Raw genomic sequence first — 16,256 nt, forward strand, 5'->3', positions numbered from 1 at the left:
ATCTATGTAATATTGCTAAAATCAGACCCATCCTGTCTGTAGATGATGCAGAAACACTAGTCCACACATTAGTCACTTCCAGGTTGGATTATTTCTGTTCCTTATTATCAGGCTGCCCCAATAAGTCCTTAAAGACTCTCCAGCTGGTCCAGAACGCTGCTGCTCGTGTACTCGTCAGTGGTCTGAGCTACTCTTTATGGAAACAGTCTGAGGAAATGTTTGTTATGAATTGGTGCTGTATAAAGATTGATTGATTAATTGTCATACTACTGTAATGTACTGTAGAACTCCTATTTTACTGTAGTAATCCTGTTCTGTAGTACTCCTGTAGTGTGTGCAGTACTCCTGTATTATGCTGTAGTACTACTGTAGTATACTGAAGTACTCCTGTATTATTTTTTACCGATCCCACACTGCACTCCACATGAGTACAGTCTGGTATCGCATGTTTTTTCTCCTCCCCTCTCTCTCCCCTCCTGTTTTCCTCCCCACTTTCCCCCCCACTGTCACCTCCAGTCGAGTGAACGCTGGTACAACTTGCTGCCGCTGCTCGCCGGTAACTTTTAACTGTCTGTAACTGTGTGTTGTACGGTGTCCTTGAGTGCCTTGAAAGGCGCCTATAAATAAAATGCATTATTATTATTATTATTATGCTGTAGTACTACTGTAGTATACTGAAGTACTCCTGTATTATGCAGTACTGTGAGCAGGTGCAGTCTGCAGTCAGCAGGTTAATCTGCTCTGACTGTCAGAGCCATTTAGTGTTGGCTGCTGCTGAAACACTGACCTGGATACTACTGAGCTGACATCATGCTAACACTGAGCTAACACCATACTAACATTGAGCTAATACCACACTAACACTGAGTTACCACGACGTTGACACTGAGCTAACACTGACCTGACAGCACGCTAACACAGAGTTAACACCACACTGACATTAGCTAACACTGAGCTAACGCCATGCTAACACTGACCTGACAGCACGCCAACACTGAGCTAACATCACACTGACGTTAGCTAACAATGAGCTAACACCACCTGATGCTGACCCTAACCCTGATTCTGTAACTTGATCCTGAGCCTGGATCCTGACCCTGACCATGATTCTGTATCCTGACCATGATTCTGCACCCTCAGTAAGGCAGAGTGAACTAGATCTCTAGGTTCTGGACTGTTGTTGAAGGCAATGAAGAGGGAAAGTGTCTCTACTATTACCACCATTATTATCATCATTATCAGCCTGTCATGATAACATAACAGACCGCACCTGATTCTGTCACCAGGTTCAGTTTCACCACATACTTCATCTGACACAACACACACTGTGAATATACAGTGCAAAGGGGGGGTTCTATGGGAGTGTGTACAGGTGTATGTTTCTTCTCTTTGTCAGTTAATCACAGCTGATATCTAAGTGTGTTTTAGGCTCCATGTTTGGTCACACATGTCAGAAGTGAGTAAAGTCATCTGGTCATGTGTCATATTGTACGTGTCCCAGTGTTCATGTGGTCCCGGATGTGAAGGGTGACAGGATTCTGTGTAACACCAGAGTAACGGAAAACTAGCCTGCTGTTTACAGCCGGTTTACCCTTAAATAACGCTTCAGACACACGCTGTTAGACGGTAGCAGCACACCGATGTGGTTTGACAGCATCCACGGCTGCTGTGTGGGCTGTCTGTCCGGGCTGACAGACAAACGGCAGCTGTTTCTCACATCCAGGTGTTTTAAACAGCACTCCGAGCGGCGCGGCTAGCGTTAGCGTTAGCTCCGTGTAGCCGAGCTGGGCTGAAAAACAAGCCGATTCGGAGGCAGATTAAACCTGAGTATGTCGCAAGGCAGGTGAAACAGGTGAGTGTGACGGAGTAACAGCACCGGCGAGGCCCAGCGGGGCTGACAGCTCAAGGAGCCGCTTACCGAAGCGGTGTCTTTGGCGGAGAAACTCAGGAATTCCGAGCATAAAGCGGACGGTTGGTCTCTGTCGGAATGGGCCGCCGCCATCTTTCCTCCCTCGGCTCTGTGTGGCTGCTGGAGGAAGAAGAACCCGGAACCGGAAATCATCAACAGCTGCGGGGGCGGGGCAGGTGTGCGGAGGGGGCGTGGTCTCCTCCAAACAACAGAGCAAAAGTGACGGACACTAATTTAAAACAATAAATACAATCGAAAAGATCCAGAAATTATTTTTAAAAATCATTTAATTCAATGTGAACATTTCATTGACCATTTAAATTCCTCTATTCCATGGAATCATTCTTAAATTGTTTTTATTATCAATCAATAAATCGCATTGCTGTGACTTGTTGCTCATCCTCGTGGATTTGCTGTGTCTGTCTATTTTTATCTAAATTGAGCTGTTGTCTGTTTTTCATGTGTTCACTTAATAAAAATTGAATGGTCACTTCCTTTTTGTAGACGTGGAGGCTGAACAAAGAACAAAGAAACAAAGAAATCATCTAATCAGATAATTACATAAATAGTTAGTGACTTTTCTCTATTTCATAATTATTAATGAAGCAAGTCAAACTCTATTTAATGATTAAATCTGACATTGTTATAACACGTGATAATATGAAATAATACATCAATAATACATCATTCTGTGCAGTGAGAGGAAAATAAAGTTTTTTTAAAAATAGAATAAAACAAATCAAGACAAATGAAATGAAAGTCATTCAGACTCTTCTGATCCAGAGTTTTATGGACTGAAACAACATTTTCAGGTCAGTTTAAACCGGCTCCTGTTTTCATTAATAACACCTGATAATGAGTTAATCATAGAATTCATTTTCTTTCTCATCTCGTTTTGAGTGTCAGGACAGAAAGCGTGAAAGAAAACATCCGAAGAACGACAGAAGAAATTGATCAGAAATAAAAACATCTCCAATTGTCACACCAACATAACATGTCTGGTTCTGGTTCTGGTTCTGGTATTCACAGATCACTCAGACTCAGATTTGGAGTCACTCCTGCTCTGAACCAGCTGTTGGACCAAAGTCCGGAGCTCCTTCAACTCGGCCCGGATAGCCTGAAGCTCCTGATCCCGCTGGTCCTGGTCCTGGTCCTGGTCCTGGTTCTGGTCTGTGTGGATTCTGGTAGAGAGGAGAATAAATGTCAGACCTCTGGCTCAGGTCCTCGTTAGTGCCGATCAGTTTGATGTTCTGTCTCACCCAGAACCTCCGACTGTGTCCAGGTCTCTATGCAGGACCAGGAACCGACCCAGAGTCTCCTACAGGACACACACACACAGAAACACACGGTCACACACAGAAACACACGGTCACACACACAAACACATGGTCACACACACAAACACACGGTCACACACACAAACACACGGTCACACACAGTCACACACAGAAACACACAGTCACACACAGAAACACACGGTCACACACACAAACACACGGTCACACACAGTCACACACAGAAACACACAGTCACACACAGTCACACACAGTCACACACAGAAACACACGGTCACACACAGAAACACACGGTCACACACAGTCACACACAGAAACACACGGTCAGACACAGTCACACACAGAAACACACAGTCACACACAGTCACACACAGAAACACACGGTCACACACAGTCACACACAGAAACACACGGTCACACACAGTCACACACAGAAACACACGGTCACACACAGAAACACACAGTCTCACACAGAAACACACAGTCACACACAGAAACACACAGTCACACACAGTCACACACAGAAACACACAGTCACACACAGAAACACACGGTCACACACAGAAACACACAGTCACACACAGAAACACACGGTCACACACAGTCACACACAGAAACACACGGTCACACACAGAAACACACAGTCACACACAGAAACACACCGTCACACACAGTCACACACAGAAACACACGGTCACACACAGAAACACACAGTCACACAGTCACACACAGAAACACACGGTCACACACAGAAACACACGGTCACACACAGAAACACACGGTCACACACAGAAACACACGGTCACACACAGAAACACACAGTCACACACAGAAACACACGGTCACACACAGTCACACACAGAAACACACGGTCACACACAGAAACACACAGTCACACACAGAAACACACCGTCACACACAGTCACACACAGAAACACACGGTCACACACAGAAACACACGGTCACACACAGAAACACACGGTCACACACAGAAACACACAGTCACACAGTCACACACAGAAACACACGGTCACACACAGAAACACACGGTCACACACAGGAACACACGGTCACACAGAAACACACAGTCACACAGTCACACACAGAAACACACGGTCACACACAGGAACACACAGTCACACACGGTCACACACAGAAACACACGGTCACACACAGTCACACACAGAAACACACGGTCACACACAGAAACACACGGTCACACACAGAAACACACGGTCACACACAGAAACACACGGTCACACACAGGAACACACAGTCACACACAGTCACACACAGAAACACACGGTCACACACAGGAACACACAGTCACACACAGTCACACACAGAAACACACAGTCACACACAGTCACACACAGAAACACACGGTCACACACAGTCACACACAGAAACACACGGTCACACACAGAAACACACGGTCACACACAGAAACACACAGTCACACAGTCACACACAGAAACACACGGTCACACACAGAAACACACAGTCACACAGTCACACACAGAAACACACAGTCACACAGTCACACACAGAAACACACGGTCACACACAGGAACACACAGTCACACACGGTCACACACAGAAACACACGGTCACACACAGTCACACACAGAAACACACGGTCACACACAGAAACACACGGTCACACACAGGAACACACAGTCACACACAGTCACACACAGAAACACACGGTCACACACAGGAACACACAGTCACACACAGTCACACACAGAAACACACGGTCACACACAGTCACACACAGAAACACACGGTCACACACAGAAACACACGGTCACACACAGAAACACACAGTCACACAGTCACACACAGAAACACACAGTCACACAGTCACACACAGAAACACACAGTCACACACAGTCACACACAGAAACACACGGTCACACACAGTCACACACAGAAACACACGGTCACACACAGAAACACACGGTCACACACAGAAACACACGGTCACACAGTCACACACAGAAACACACGGTCACACACAGAAACACACGGTCACACACAGGAACACACGGTCACACAGAAACACACAGTCACACAGTCACACACAGAAACACACGGTCACACACAGGAACACACAGTCACACACAGAAACACACGGTCACACACACAAACACACGGTCAGACACAGTCACACACAGAAACACACAGTCACACACAGTCACACACAGAAACACACGGTCACACACAGTCACACACAGAAACACACGGTCACACACAGAAACACACGGTCACACACAGAAACACACCGTCACACACAGTCACACACAGAAACACAAGGTCACACACAGGAACACACAGTCGCACACAGAAACACACGGTCACACACAGAAACACACGGTCACACACAGTCACACACAGAAACACACAGTCACACACAGAAACACACAGAAACACACACACACACACACACACAGAAACACACGGTCACACACAGAAACACACGGTCACACACAGAAACACACGGTCACACACAGAAACACACAGTCACACACAGAAACACACAGTCACACACACAGAAACACACAGTCACACACAGAAACACACAGTCACACACAGAAACACAGTCACACACAGAAACACACAGTCACACACAGAAACACAGTCACACACAGAAACACACAGTCACACAGAAACACACAGTCACACACAGAAACACACAGTCACACACAGAAACACACAGTCACACACAGAAACACACAGTCACACAGAAACACACAGTCACACACAGAAACACACAGTCACACACAGAAACACACAGTCACACAGAAACACACAGTCACACACAGAAACACACAGTCACACACAGAAACAGTCACACACAGAAACACACAGTCACACACAGAAACACAGTCACACACAGAAACACACAGTCACACACAGAAACACACAGTCACACACAGAAACACACACACACACACAGAAACACACAGTCACACACACAGAAACACACAGTCACACACACAGAAACACACAGTCACACACACAGAAACACACAGTCACACACAGAAACACACACACACACACACAGAAACACACAGTCACACACAGAAACACACAGTCACACACACAGAAACACACAGTCACACACAGAAACACACAGTCACACACAGAAACACACACACACACACAGAAACACACACACACACACAGAAACACACAGTCACACACACAGAAACACACACACACACACAGAAACACACAGTCACACACACAGAAACACACAGTCACACACAGAAACACACAGTCACACAGAAACACACAGTCACACACAGAAACACACAGTCACACACAGAAACACACAGTCACACACAGAAACACACAGTCACACACAGAAACACAGTCACACACAGAAACACACAGTCACACAGAAACACACAGTCACACACAGAAACACACAGTCACACACAGAAACACACAGTCACACACAGAAACACACACACACACACAGAAACACACAGAAACACACAGTCACACACAGAAACACAGTCACACACAGAAACACACAGTCACACACAGAAACACAGTCACACACAGAAACACACAGTCACACAGAAACACACAGTCACACACAGAAACACACAGTCACACACAGAAACACACAGTCACACACAGAAACACACGGTCACACACACAGAAACACACAGTCACACACAGAAACACACGGTCACACACACAGAAACACAGTCAGACACAGTCACACACACACAGACACAGTCACACACACACACAGAAACACAGTCAAACACACAAAAACACACAGAAACCCACAGTCACACACAGAAACACACACAGTCACACACACACACACACACACAGACACAGTCACACACACACACATTTTTACTTCCTGGAGTTCACTGTGTGTGTACTGTTTCAGAGATGTCTGCTGAGGTTAGCAAGCTAACCAGCTAGCTCCAGCCTATTTTAGAGACAACAGACTCACTTTGACCTCTGTGATGATGCGTCCCATCTCGTCATGGTAACGGGGGATTGTTTTGGTGTGGTCGTCGTAGGCGACGGCCAGTGGCGCACAGTGGTTGAAGATGTACTGGTTGTCATAGAAATGACAGAGGAGGGACATGGACTCTTCCACCTGCAGGATGACGGCAGCCTGCTGCATCACAGCATTAGCCTGCGAGTTATCATGTACCCTGTAGACGTGTATAAATACACAGTGGGTACAAATACACAGGAAGTGCTAATACAGGAATATGTACTGTACATAGCAACACACACACAAACATCAGTAGTTGGTGTCAGCAGCTGTTCAGACTGTTCAACTTAGCCTCATGCTAACTTTGTGCTAACCTAGCCTTGTGCTAATTTAGCCTCGTGCTAACCTAGCCTTGTACTAATTTAGCCTTGTGCTTACCTAGACTCGTGCTAACTTAGCCTCATGCTAACCTAGCCTTGTGCTAATTTAGCTTTTTGCTAACCAAGCCTCGTGCTAACTTAGCCTCATGCTAACCTAGCCTTGTGCAAATTTTGCCTCATTCTAGCTTAGCCTTGTGCTAGCAAAAATAAACCAGTTGTTCAGCAGGGATTAGTTGGAAATACTACAGCTACTAACTGCAGTCATAGCTGTTAGCTGTGTGGCTAACTGGGTGAGGAACAGGTGTGTGTGTGGGACAGGTGTGAAGGGACAGGTGTGTGTGGGGGGACAGGTGTGTGACGGACAGGTATGTGAGGGACAGGTGTGTGCGACTGGTGTGTGTGGGGGGACAGGTGTGTGTGACAGGTGTGTGACGGACAGGCGTGTGATGCACAGGTGTGTGATGCACATGTGTATTAGGGACAGGTGTGTGACGGACAGGTGTGTGCGACTGGTGTGTGTGAGGGACAGGTGTGTGTGACAGGTGTGTGACGGACAGGCGTGTGATGCACATGTGTATGAGGGACAGGTGTGTGCGACTGGTGTGTGTGATGCACATGTGTGTGGGGGGACAGGTGTGTGTGAGACAGATGTGTGTGACAGGTGTGTGACGGACAGGTGTGTGATGCACATGTGTGTGAGGGACAGGTGTGTGCGACAGGTGTGTGTGGGGGGACAGGGGTGTGTGGGGACAGGTGAGGACCTCTGGAAGGTGTCGGTCAGCAGGGCAATCAGCAGGTTGACGCACAGGATGGAGGACGCCGCCAGAAACGTTCCACACAGCAGAGGAGCCATGATGGCGTCCACCGTTGCCATGGCAGCGTACTCATACTCGTCCACCAGAGTGATGCGGTACAGACTGAAGAGCAGGCCGGAGACAGACTGCATGCTGGGAACTGACGGCAAGCCTGAGAGCAGGTGGAGGAGCCACTATGGGGTCAGAGGGACGCCAGTTCACACTATTTTCACCATTTTTACCACCTTTATTTGACACACACACACACACACACACACACACACCTCCGAACATGATCCAGAAGCTGCAGGCGTAGGGAATGAAGATCTCAGCGTACAGGAACAGGAAACGCAGCACGTCTCCAATGATACTCCCCAACATGACGATGAATGGACCCATCGGCCTACACACATACACACACACACCCATGATCAGAGTCAGCAGTGAGACCTACCTGCAGCAGAGAGGATCTCTGTTGTCATGGTAACAATGAGAAACAGAGGCTTCAGTCCCAAAGACAGCACGTCACTATGGCAACACATGATGTCACCTCCTGACCACACAAGTGTGTTTGACAGGTGTGCGTGTGTGTACCTGAAAGCCCTGACGTGCTTCATCAGTCTGAGCCAGAGAACGATGACGGTGACGGCGAACAAACGCAGACTGACAGCGTGAAGACAGACAGACGGATGAATCACGTCGGCCACGTGGACACCGAAGGACGCCGCCAGCAGAGAGTAGACCAGCCAATCAAAGACATTCCTGACAGTGCAGAGACACACACACACACACACACACATATGTATATATATATATATATATATATATATATGTGTGTGTGGAACAATGTGGAACATCTTTCATTACCAAGTGTCCCCATAAAACAATGCTTGTGTGCGTGTCTGCATATTCCTATACGTATGTGTGTGTGTGTGTTACCAAAGGTCGTGGCTGTAGCTTCCTCGCATCCGCTGAATCTGTTTCTGTTGATCTGAGAGGTATACTCTCTCCTGGACACACACACACACACACACAGAGTCAGATACACACACACACACACACACACAGAGTCAGATACACACAGTCATATACACACAGTCAGATACACACAGTCAGATACACGCGGTCAGATAGATACACACACAGTCAGATACACACACACACACACACACACACACACAGTCAGATACACACACACACACACACACAGTCAGATACACACAGTCAGACACATACACAATCACACACACACACACACACTATCTGATGCACACACAGTCAGATACACACAGAGTCAGATATACACACACACACACACTCAGATACACAGTCACATACACACACACACTGTCAGATACACACACGCTTTGTAAAAATGCAGGCTTGCTTCATGCTTCACATTGTTTCCAGTCTTTATGCTAAGCTAAGCTAGCTATTTCCCCTTGGGTCCAGTCTTTATGCTAAACTAAGCTAGCTGTTTCCCCTTAGGTCCAGTCTTTACCCTAACCCTTTACGCTGTTCTGATGAGAACTAAAAGAAGAGACCACATTTCTCCTGTACTGGCTTCTCTTCATTGGCTTCCAGTAAAATCTAGAATAGAGTTTAAAATCCTTCTCCTCACCTACAAGGCTCTTAATGTTCAGGCCCCATCATATCTTAAAGAGCTTATAGTACCGTACTACCCCACTAGAGCACTGCGCTCCCAGAATGCAGGTCTACTGGTGGTTCCCAAAGTCTCCAAAAGTAGTTCAGGAGGCAGAGCTTTCAGCTATCAGGCTCCTCTCCTGTGGAACCTCCTTCCAGTTTGGGTTCGGGGGGCAGACACCCTCTCTACATTTAAGAGTAGACTAAAAACCTTCCTTTTTGACAAAGCATATATTTAAGGGCTGGATCAGGCCTTAGACCAGCCCCTAGTTATGCTGCTATAGGCTCAGACTGCCGGGGGACTCCCATGATGCACTGGGCTCCTCTATTCTCTCTCCTCCTCTTCCTCTCCATCGTTATGTCTCATGTCAGCCAAATGTCTGCCTCTAACTTGCTACCTTCCCCGGAGCGTTTCTGTGCTTTCTCATCTCTCAGGTTCCTGTGGATCCTGTGGATCCTGGTCCTGGCCCTGCTGATGTGGTTCTCTGGTTCCTGTGGGTCCTGGTCCCGGTCGCGCTGATGTGGTTCTCTGGTTCCTGTGGATCCTGGTCCTGGTTCTGCTGATGTGGTTCCATGGTTCCTATGGATCCTGGTCCTGGCCCCGCTGATGTGGTTCTCCATCAGCCAATGGATGTGCGTCTGTCCAAGGCTACAGCCTGTCGGTCCTTGGGAGCTGGATCTCTCCTTCACTGTGGTGCTCCCGGAGGTTTCTCTTTTCCCACTGGGTTTTTTGAGTTTTTCCTTCCCGAAGAAGGAGGGTCATGAAGGGCAGGTGATGCCTCGGACTGATCCACCGGACTGATCCATTGGCCTCATCGACTGCTGGACTCTTTATTAGATTGTTTGTTCGCTTACACTTGTTTATTTCAGTGAACTTTGTAAAGCACTGTGAGACACTCTGTTGTGATATTGGGCTATACAAATAAAATTGAATTGAATTGAATTGAATTAAGCTAAGCTAGCTGTTTCCCATTGTTACCAGTTTTTACACTAAGCTAAGCTAAGCTAGCTGTTTCCCCTTGTTTTCAGTCTTTATGCTAAGCTAAGATAGCTGTTTCCCCTTGTTTCTAGTCTTTACACTAAGCTAAGCTAGCTGTTTCCCCTTGTTTCCAGTCTTTACACTAAGCTAACCTAGCTGTTTCCCCTTGTTTACAGTCTTTATGCTAAGCTAAGATAGCTGTTTCCCCTTGTTTCCAGTCTTTACACTAAGCTAACCTAGCTGTTTCCCCTTGTTTCTAGTCTTTAGACTAAGCTAAGATAGCTGTTTCCCCTTGTTTCTAGTATTTATGCTAAGCTAGCTGACTGAAGATTCATTTAGCATATGGGAGGATTTAACTAAATGTTGAACTGTCTCTTTAAACCTGTTATTTCCCACCTCAGGCCACATGGGATGTGTGCAGCACACATCATCATGGAGACGATGCCCTGCCCACTGCTGCCAGAGGCGGAGCTTCCTCCTTGAACGCAGGATGTCCTGCATCTCCCTCAGAACCTCCACCAGGGTCAACAGGAGCGCCAGGACCACAAGGAGGACCCGCCACCAGTCCTGAGACAGACAGGTTGACAGACAGACAGACAGACAGACAGACAGAGAGGTAGACAGACAGACAGGTAAAGAGAGACAGAGAGGCAGGTGGGGACAGACAGACTGGTAGAGGAGACAGGTAATCAGACAGACAGGTCACCTGGGGGAGCACATAGCGATCAGATGAGTCCCGGTGGACGGACACAGAGATGGCAACTGTTGTCCAGGAGACATTAAACAGGAAGTTGAGACTGAGGAGAAGCCACGCCCCCAACCTGTTTGAAGGCAGACAAGTAGAGGTAGATGGACAGACAGGTCGACAGGTAGACAGGTGGAGGTAGATGGACAGACAGGTAGGGCAGTGAACTGTTATCTGAGAGCTCACGGGGTGATGATGTAATATAAATTAGACCAATCAGGGAGGAATTTACCTGCCGAACAGGTTCCATTTAATCTGGATCAGTTTGAGGAAGACCGGGTTCATGATGAGGTCCAGTTTCCCCTGATGGACGACCACCTCCAGCTGACGGCAGCACAGGAGACAGACAGGTAAATGCAGTGGAGGTCATGTTCACTGATCAATATTCACTGATCAGTGACTAAAATTCACTGATCAAAATTCACTGATCAGTAATCAATAGTGGCAATGAGTAACAATGAGTCCTCTGTCCACACTAAAGTTAGACATGGAGTTCCACAAGGTTCAGTGCTTGGACCAATACTATTTACCTTATACATGCTTCCTCTGGGTAATATTATCAGGAAGCACTCCATTAATTTCCAATGTTATGCAGATGATACCCAATTATACTGATCAATAAAGCCAGATGAACCCAATCAGTTGACTAAACTCCAAGTCTGCCTTAAGGACACAAAGTCCTGGATGAGCAGCAACTTTCTGCTGCTAAACTCAGACTAAACTGAAGTTATTCTGCTCGGCCCCAGACACCTCAGAGACACCTTTTCTACAAACATAACTGCTCTGGATGGCTCCTAGACCCCATTCCTACTGGGCTACTTAAGGAGGTCCTGCCCTTAATTAACACGTCCTTACTGGATATTTCCAGCTCTGCCTTTTTCCATCTACATAATGTTGTTAAAACCAGGTCCATCCTGTCTATAGATGATGCAGAAACACTAGTCCACACATTAGTCACTTCCAGGTTGGATTATTTCTGTTCCTTATTATCAGGCTGCCCCAATAAGTCCTTAAAGACTCTCCAGCTGGTCCAGAACGCTGCTGCTCCTGTTCTGACCAGAACTAAGAGAAGAGACCATATTTATCCTGTACTGGCTTCTCTTCACCAGCTTCCTGTAAAATCTAGAATGGAGTTTAAAATCCTTCTCCTCACCTCCAAAGCTCTTAAGGGTCAGGCTCCATCATCTCTTAAAGAGCTCATAGTACCGTACTACCCCACTAGAGCACTGTGCTCCCAGACTGCAGGTCTACTGGTGGTTCCTAAAGTCCTCTAAAGTAGTGATGGAGCCAGAGCTTTCAGCTATCAGGCTCCACTCCTGTGGAACCTCCTTCCAGTCTGGGTTTGGGGGGCAGACACCCTCTCTACATTTAAGGGTAGGCTAAAAACCTTCCTTAGTGATGAAGCCTATAGTTTAGGGCTGGCTCAGGCCTTGGACCAGCCCCTAGTTGTGCTAGTTTTTTGTCTGTCCCTCTCTGTCCAACCTTCACCCAACACGGACCCTGACAGAAAGCTGCCCACCTCTGAGCCTGGTTCTGTTCCAGGTTTCTTCCCGTTAAAGGGGAGTTCTTCCGTTAAAGGGGAGTTCTTCCGTTAAAGGGGAGTTCTTCCGTTAAAGGGGAGTTCTTCCTCCACTGTGTCCTAATCTAATCTCTGATGCTGCTCTGTGGGGATTCTTGAATCCTTCATGTTGAATTCCTGAATCTTTGGTCTCTGAATTAAAGAGTTTGGTCTGAGCTGCTCTTTATGGAAACAATGTGAGATAATGTTTATTATGAATTGGCAGTATTAAAAATAAAGATTGATTGATCAGTGTGCTGTATCTCAGAGTAAATGCACACTGAATTGAACTACAGTGAAAAAAAACTTACTGGAGATGTCGGCTCTCTGAAGATGCCATCTACAAAACACAACAGACAGGTAGAATCAGACAGACAGGTAGGGTCAGGCAGACAGGTAGGGTCAGTCAGACAGGTAGAGTCACACAGACAGGTAGAGCCACACAGACAGATAGAATCACACAGACAGGGTGGGGGTCAGACAGGTAGAGTCACACAGAAGGGTACAATCAGTCAGACAGGTAGGGTCAGACAGACAGGTAGAGTCACACAGAAGGGTAGAGCCAGACAGACAGGCAGTCAGACAGGTAGAGTCAGTCAGAGAGCTAGGGTTAGACAGACAGGTAGAATCAGACAGATGGGCAGAGTCACACAGACGGGTACAATCAGTCAGACAGGTAGAGTCAGACAGACAGGTAGTGTAGCTGCCATTGAAGTCAGCTATGCAATTTAAGTTCATTTAATTATTAATTTTTTGTTGTTTTATAGAAATAGGCTTAAAAGATTAAGAAACACACAATGGTGAATATTGTTCAAAAAGGAACCTTTATGTGGAACAAATGTTGTTACCTTGTTGGGGTCAGGTAATATGTTTTAGACACACTATAGCAATTGCCATATGGAGCGGCGCACCTGCTAATACTATGAGTGCATAAGAGGACTGAAGAAGAGTGCATTGTTTTCTTTTGGAAGTTTTCTCCCCCAAAGTTTATGTGGCCAATGAGGTATGAAACGTATGCCTATTTTTACATTGTGCTGTTTGTGTTTATTATGCATTTCTTTTGTCATTTTCTGAATTTGTACTCAGACTTATATATTTGTATATTTATTTATTCAGTTCTCACTTCGGCATGACGTCGGGAATAAATGTCTGTATGAAAAAAAAACACCTTGTCGTCCGTGATTAAACTGGAGGGGAGCTACAGGTAGAGTCACACAGAAGGGTAGAGCCAAACAGACAGGCAGTCAGACAGGTCGAGTCAGTCAGACAGCTAGGGTCAGACAGACAGGTAGAATCAGACAGATGGGCAGAGTCACACAGACGGGTACAATCAGTCAGATAGGTAGGGTCAGACAGGTAGAGTCAGTCAGACAGGTAGAGCCAGACAGACGGGTAGAATCAGACAGACAGGTAGTATCAGACAGACAGGTACAATTAGACAGGCAGGTACAGTCAGACAGACAAGTAGAGACAGACAGACAGGTACAATCAGACAGACAGGTAGAGTCAGTCAGACAGGTAGAGCCAGACAGACAGGTACAATCAGACAGACAGGTAGAGTCAGACAGACAGGTAGAGCCAGAGAGACGAGTAGAATCAGACAGAAAGGTAGTGGGGGGCTGTAGTGATCTGGACTTGTGCTGTAGCTGCTGTGTTACCTTGCAGGTGGGCTCCAGGTGAGCGTGGTTCTGGCTCCAGAAGGTTCAGGTAGAAGTACTGCTGCCGGGTCGTTCTGTCTGTTACGTGGAACTGACGGAGCGCCAACTGGGCCTGAGCACAACGACCAACCACAATAAGGATTTCTTCTTCGACCAATCACAGTGCTGCTATCTGTCAGTGCTTTGTTACCACTGGACTCATCCGACCAATCAGAGCAGTTATACAGAGCTGTCCATCAGAGTCCTTCTTCCCTGCCTCTGCTCCGAGCTCCAGCAGCACCCGGGCTGCTTCACTGCGCTCTGCAAACACACAGACACACTGCTAGGTCAGTACTGCTGAGTCAGTGCTGCTGTGTCAGTGCAGCAGACTGCTGGGTCAGTGCTGCTGGGTCAGTGCTGCTGTGGCAGTGCTGCTGTGGCAGTGCTGCAGACTGTTGGGTCAGTGCTGCGGACTTCTGGGTCAGTGCTGCTGTGTCAGTGAAGCTGTGTCAGTGCTGCAGGCTGCTGGGTCAGTACTGTTGACTGCTGGGTCGGTGCTGCTGGGACAGTGCTGTTGATTACTGGTGTTGATGTCATTGGTGATGTCTGTGGTGATGTCAGTACCCAGGTTGGCGGCAAGCTGCAGTGGTGTTCTGAGTTTGTAGTCGGGGCAGCTGATGGAGGCTCCGGCCTGCAACAGCAGCTTGATGGACTGGACGGCGTCGTTCTTGGCAGCGTAGTGAAGAGGAGTCTGCTGGTCCAGGAGAGTCCGAGCCTCAAGGTCAGCTGAGGACACACACACACACACACACACACACACACACCTATTGATCAGGACCTGATCTGATCAGAGACGCAATTTCCCAGATCCCACGGAGCTCCTGGACTCCACACAGACCTTTTCGCTCCAGCAGGAACTGAACCATGTCCTGGTAATCCAGTGCCGACGCCACATGAAGCGCCGTCACTCCAAAGTGATCTGGCTGGAGGAGGTCTGCACCGCAGTCCAAAAAGAACCGCATCACATCCACGCTCCACGCCCTGGAGATCTGAACACACACCGCAGGGTTCAACAGGGATGCTTAACTGATAGTGCTGCTGCCAAATTTAAGGAAGTGATTCCTTCAGTATTTCAGCCAGTGTCATGTCTCCATGCAACAGAAGATCCCATGCTAATGTTGAATTAGAATTTAATATGACCATAGAATGTTTCAGGCCTTCTCAAATAAAGTTACTCTCTCCTCATGAGAGTGAACAGAATATGTCAATCTGACCTCCAGAATGTACCAGACAGACCTTGATTGTAGTGCTTTTGTTGTGCAAAACATATTCTGAAGTT

At 47.2% G+C, this 16,256-nt stretch overlaps 2 protein-coding genes across 10 annotated transcripts in view; both read right to left on the reverse strand.

The window, feature by feature from the left end:
* ubr2 (ubiquitin protein ligase E3 component n-recognin 2) overlaps positions 1–2,023 on the reverse strand; it is a 34,149-nt gene extending 32,126 nt beyond the window's left edge. For all 6 annotated transcript variants that reach the window (XM_070840950.1, XM_070840948.1, XM_070840949.1 and 3 more), the window contains exon 1: positions 1,919–2,023. In XM_070840950.1, coding sequence (XP_070697051.1) covers positions 1,919–2,002 — 84 coding nt within the window. In that variant the 5' untranslated portion in view covers positions 2,003–2,023. The remainder of the gene's footprint in view (positions 1–1,918) is intronic.
* An 883-nt stretch (positions 2,024–2,906) lies between these two features.
* LOC139210796 (transient receptor potential channel pyrexia) overlaps positions 2,907–16,256 on the reverse strand; it is a 19,034-nt gene continuing 5,684 nt past the window's right edge. For 3 of the 4 annotated variants that reach the window (XM_070840954.1, XM_070840955.1, XM_070840957.1), the window contains exons 3-17: positions 15,816–15,958; positions 15,542–15,703; positions 15,129–15,238; positions 14,939–15,050; positions 13,592–13,620; positions 11,955–12,046; positions 11,684–11,798; positions 11,374–11,544; positions 9,294–9,364; positions 8,949–9,116; positions 8,639–8,757; positions 8,322–8,526; positions 7,190–7,397; positions 3,169–3,227; positions 2,907–3,090 (exon numbers count right to left, since the gene is read on the reverse strand). In XM_070840954.1, coding sequence (XP_070697055.1) covers positions 2,940–3,090; positions 3,169–3,227; positions 7,190–7,397; positions 8,322–8,526; positions 8,639–8,757; positions 8,949–9,116; positions 9,294–9,364; positions 11,374–11,544; positions 11,684–11,798; positions 11,955–12,046; positions 13,592–13,620; positions 14,939–15,050; positions 15,129–15,238; positions 15,542–15,703; positions 15,816–15,958 — 1,915 coding nt within the window. In that variant the 3' untranslated portion in view covers positions 2,907–2,939. Of the gene's footprint in view, positions 3,091–3,168; positions 3,228–7,189; positions 7,398–8,321; positions 8,527–8,638; positions 8,758–8,948; positions 9,117–9,293; positions 9,365–11,373; positions 11,545–11,683; positions 11,799–11,954; positions 12,047–13,591; positions 13,621–14,938; positions 15,051–15,128; positions 15,239–15,541; positions 15,704–15,815; positions 15,967–16,256 lie in introns of all 4 variants that reach the window. The other variant, XM_070840953.1, reaches the window with a different exon arrangement.

The sequence above is a fragment of the Pempheris klunzingeri genome, chromosome 12, assembly GCF_042242105.1.
Source record: "Pempheris klunzingeri isolate RE-2024b chromosome 12, fPemKlu1.hap1, whole genome shotgun sequence".
NCBI classification, from domain to species: domain Eukaryota; kingdom Metazoa; phylum Chordata; class Actinopteri; order Acropomatiformes; family Pempheridae; genus Pempheris; species Pempheris klunzingeri.